Source organism: Lathyrus oleraceus, chromosome 5 (genome assembly GCF_024323335.1).
Source record: "Lathyrus oleraceus cultivar Zhongwan6 chromosome 5, CAAS_Psat_ZW6_1.0, whole genome shotgun sequence".
Classification (NCBI taxonomy): domain Eukaryota; kingdom Viridiplantae; phylum Streptophyta; class Magnoliopsida; order Fabales; family Fabaceae; genus Lathyrus; species Lathyrus oleraceus.
Window position 1 is genome coordinate 260,447,571 of NC_066583.1, and position 4,532 is coordinate 260,452,102.

Consider the following 4,532-nt stretch of genomic DNA (forward strand, 5'->3'; position numbering starts at 1 on the left):
AAAATGTGAAACACAATTTTGGATTTCATAGGTGTTTTTACATCTATGTGAGTGAGATTAATAAATTCTTTATAAAAAATCAACACACATGGGCCCATCTAATTAAATTAAATTTATATTTTCCACCTCAATGGCCCCCTAATTGGAAAATGAAATCACAAAAATCAACCATCGTTCGTGTGGTTGCTTTGCTTATGTAGCGGGTCGTCCCATGTTGTCATGCTCAGTCTCCATGTGGTCTTCATTACTTTATTGTATTATGCCTCTCTCACTCTATTTACGTCACTTTCTTCCTCTAATCAAATCAATATCAATTAATAAATCAATTACTCACACTCTCAACTCAATCCTTTTCGTAAATCACGATTCTCTCTGCAGATCATATGCACACTACTCTTCTCAATCTCACCCCACCCTAAAACCCATTTTTACTGTAGTAGTAGTACAAAGATTGAATTTTTTTACTCTTGATTGGTTCTTTTCCATGTTCCCCTTTCCGGGGTTCTTCTCTTTTCCCCATGAATTTTCAAAATATCTTTTTGGGCTTTGGGCTTTTTCTCTCTCAACAACAACCATAACCATGTGGGTTCCATTTCCATGCTTTTTTCTCTCCACTTAATTTTTCAGTTTTGATCTCCGAGCCTTTACTTTTTCAGATGTGGTTCTGAACTTCAGACCACACTTCACACTTCAGAGGATGTTGTTACTTCTCTGTTTCATCAACTCACCATATCCAATGTTTTCCTTCTAGGGTTCTTTTTTTCTCGTTTCACTTAACTGACTCATGTACGATTTTGGACTGCAAAATGGAATCTGGACCTAGGCTCTATTCATTTGATCACTTCAATTTTGACCCTAAATGGTTCATTGATCCTAAGCATCTTTATGTTGGTCCCCGGATTGGTGAAGGAGCTCATGCTAAAGTCTATGAGGGAAAGTAAGTTCCTAACCTCTAAATTTACTTCAATTTTCTATCTTTGTTAATCATCAATTGTCATTTGCAGCTAGATTTGTGATTATTGATTTTCCTTTTTTATTGTGTTTACTTCATAGCTTTATGTGTTTTGCTTAGGCTGCATATTATTATTACTTTGAATTGAACTCAGTGCTGTTAATCCTGGATCACAAAAAATAGATGTTTGTTCAATTTTTGTCATGATATAGTGCTATAGCTTAGCCAGAGCCGCTATTTGACAATACTTTATTTTGAATAGCTTATCGTATCCCATGACATTAGTTGTTTGTTCAAATTCTGTTGTACTATAATGTGATAGGAGTATTTGACAACAACACGATAATGTTCATTTCGACCAACAATGACTAATGGATATGAATTAGCCTTCTTTGATCTGAGTAGTTTTTTTTAAGTTTGAATGACAGATTTTACGGCCTGAACATTATGGCGGATGTTGATCGATGTAGCTGACCCCGCTTAGTGGGATAAAACTTGGTTGTTGCTGTTCTTGTTGTTTACAAATGTTACTGATTACTTGTTAGAAATGTTAGTGGACGTATTGGACCCTTATGTTCCTCAACTCCACCCAAACAACCTTAACACTCCTACCTGAGTAGTAGTTAATTTTGAATTGTTACTTATTGGGTTTATAGATACGTCGCTCATCTAAGTGGTTCTGTTGTTGGGTTCGTTTCAGATATAAAAACCAGATTGTTGCTATTAAAATTGTGCATAAAGGAGACTCTACAGAAGAAATTGCCAAGAGAGAAGATCGGTTTGCAAGGGAGGTAGCTATGTTGTCTAGAGTGCAACATAAGAACTTGGTGAAGGTGAGAATTTGGTTTAGGCTCTCATGATTCTTCTCCATTGCGTATGCTGTATATGTTATTGAATCAAAATTTGATTTATCATACAATAAGGACTACTTGTTATGTGTTAAGTTTGCAATGAGTGACAAAATAAATGTTTTTGCTTTTTCTGTACAGTTTATCGGTGCCTGCAAAGAGCCAGTAATGGTGATAGTCACTGAGCTGTTATCAGGTGGAACGCTGCGCAAGTATTTGCTTAACATGCGTCCTAAATGTTTGGATACGCATGTTGCCATTGGTTTTTCACTCGATATTGCACGCGCTATGGAGTGCCTGCATTCTCACGGGATCATACACCGTGATCTTAAACCTGGTAATAGTTTGGCTTGTTTTCTCCCCCTATAAAAGAAACCCTTTTATGTCGGGTCCAGTAAATGTAGGCTTTTCTGCTCTTTATTTTACACTAATGTTGCCTTCTGGCGGTATTTTATAGCGGTTTTCTTTATGCCAAGATTTTCTTTCTAGTTTTTCTAAGTAATTGGTCTTGCCTAATGCTTGTATTCTAATCTATCTTTGTTTTTATTTTCTATTTTAACTTGTAATAAATTGTGATTATATTTACAGATTATTTATCCCCGCCCTATCAAAATTTGTAGACCGAAAAAAAGATGACATTATTGTGGTTTGAAATTATCATCTTTAATCATGGTTGTCACTTGTCACATGCTTACTTGCCTGGCATTTTTGTGGAACTACATGTCACTATCAACATGTGCATTTCATGTTACATGTCTGAGTCAGATTTCTTTTTGTTTTAAGCTCAGTTAGGTAACCGGTATCAAATGTTTTTTACAAACAGTTTCATATGAAACAACATTGAGGACACTTTTATCCTTGTATGTCTGTATTTATTGGGTTTGAAACAATTGTTTTCGCGTACACATACAAATAGATTCACTGATTTAGCATTATCGTTGGGCCTAAAGAATTTGGCTATATGTTATTGTTTCAACAGTGCAATATATGAATATGAAGATTTTCTTTTGTCCTTCATACAGATAACTTGCTATTGACGGAAGACCATGGAACAGTCAAGCTAGCAGATTTTGGTTTAGCAAGAGAAGAGTCTTTAACTGAGATGATGACAGCTGAAACGGGAACATACCGTTGGATGGCTCCAGAGGTATATTGATGAATATATGTACTTTTTATGTTGTCTGATATTTTTACGAGCATCTCAGATTGATTGTGCAAACACAATTGCAGTTATACAGTACTGTCACACTGAGGCAGGGGGAGAAGAAGCATTATAACCATAAAGTTGATGCGTATAGCTTTGCCATTGTGTTTTGGGAGCTCTTACACAACAAAGTTCCTTTTGAAGGCATGTCAAACCTTCAAGCGGCATATGCTGCTGCCTTCAAGGTAAAACAAGATCTTGCATATTTCATTTCCTACATGTTGTCATCTAATGTTGTTTTTAAAGCTGACGAAAACTGTTTACGTGTGTCTTTTGGTTTTTAAGAATGTAAGGCCGAGTGCGGATCATCTCCCTGAGGAACTGGCTATAATTCTTACTTCATGCTGGCAAGAGGACGCAAATGCCCGACCCAACTTCACTCAGATAATCCAAATGCTCTTAAATTATCTGTACACCGTTTCGCCTCCTGAGCCTGCAATTCCTTCAAGAATATTTACTTCTGAGAACACAGTGTTGCCGCCTGAGTCTCCTGGTACGAGCTCCTTAATGGCGAAGCGTGATGACACCGGCGATACACCGAGAGTAAAGGACGAAATAAAGCCTAATGGTTTCCTTTGCTGTTTTAGCCAGTGTTATTAACTCTTGAACAAGTCTTTCAAGTTAAAAATGGGATTAAAAATTGTAATATAGAATCTTGTCCAAAGAGGAATCCTTTTTTGATAACTTGGTAAATGTTCAGATTAATAATAAATAATCTTACAATTCTAGTAAAACTTGGTTCTTTATTTTGCTTTTAATGTTTGATCGTCGCTCATATAAAGTCGAAAGTCGGGGGTTTACATCTAACAAGAGTCAGTCACGTGTCATAATTATCAAAGATCCATGCAGATGAATTGTAATTATTTATGTCAAAGCAATATTTTCGGTAGAGTTTGTTGTCGTCGAAATTGTGTGAGTGTCGAGGAGTTAGCCTCTCGACATGGATTTGATTTTAAATCTAGTTTTGTAGTGTTGACATAATTAAGTATTTTAGGTTTTTATTTTTAGGCTTTACTTATGGAGCAAGCAAGCAAAATCTATAAATAGGGAGTAATCCCTATTATTGTAAACACTTGAATTTTGCAGTTGCAAAAGAATAAAGAATAACAGTTTGTGAGCAGAGAGGAATTTTGCAGAAAATACATCTTCCTTCTCTCGATAAATCCTAACTCTTTTCTTCTCAATTCAACCTTTTTTTTCTTGTTTTTCATCACCATTGTGCATCGATACAATCTTGTAATCAATGTTGGTTGATTCACTCGAGTGAAAAGTGAAGAATAAGAGGGAATTCGATCGGTGCGATTGAATCTTGTTCATCAAGATTGATTTGAAATTACTCAAAGTCTTGGATTTAATTCCAACATATGGTATCTAGAGCACTGGCTGAGGAATTTTTGGAAGCATAACATGATGAATCATCAGAACAGACATTTTTCGCCGAGTCTCCTAATTCCGAAGAATCAGAAATACGAGAATTGGTGCAAGCAGATAAATGTTGTTTTTTGCTATCAAGATCTTTGGGATCTTG

At 35.9% G+C, this 4,532-nt stretch overlaps 1 protein-coding gene across 1 annotated transcript; it reads left to right on the forward strand.

Moving 5' to 3' along the window:
• The first annotated feature begins 300 nt into the window (after window positions 1-300).
• Window positions 301-3,738, forward strand: LOC127083709 (serine/threonine-protein kinase STY13). Its single transcript, XM_051024033.1, has 6 exons — window positions 301-937; window positions 1,653-1,785; window positions 1,942-2,137; window positions 2,823-2,947; window positions 3,031-3,189; window positions 3,290-3,738. Exons 1-6 carry the CDS (start codon window positions 807-809, stop codon window positions 3,602-3,604), a joined length of 1,059 nt encoding a protein of 352 aa, XP_050879990.1. The 5' UTR covers window positions 301-806; the 3' UTR covers window positions 3,605-3,738.
• Window positions 3,739-4,532: the final 794 nt, after the last annotated feature.

What these genes read in the sequence shown, in the direction of transcription:
- LOC127083709 (XM_051024033.1), top strand. Translation starts at nt 807, where the DNA reads ATGGAATCTGGACCTAGGCTCTATTCATTTGATCACTTCAATTTTGAC. An exon ending in ACCGTTGGATGGCTCCAGAG is followed by an intron (nt 2,948 to 3,030) that starts GTATATTGATGA and finishes ACACAATTGCAG; the next exon opens with TTATACAGTACTGTCACACT. An exon ending in CATATGCTGCTGCCTTCAAG is followed by an intron (nt 3,190 to 3,289) that starts GTAAAACAAGAT and finishes TTGGTTTTTAAG; the next exon opens with AATGTAAGGCCGAGTGCGGA.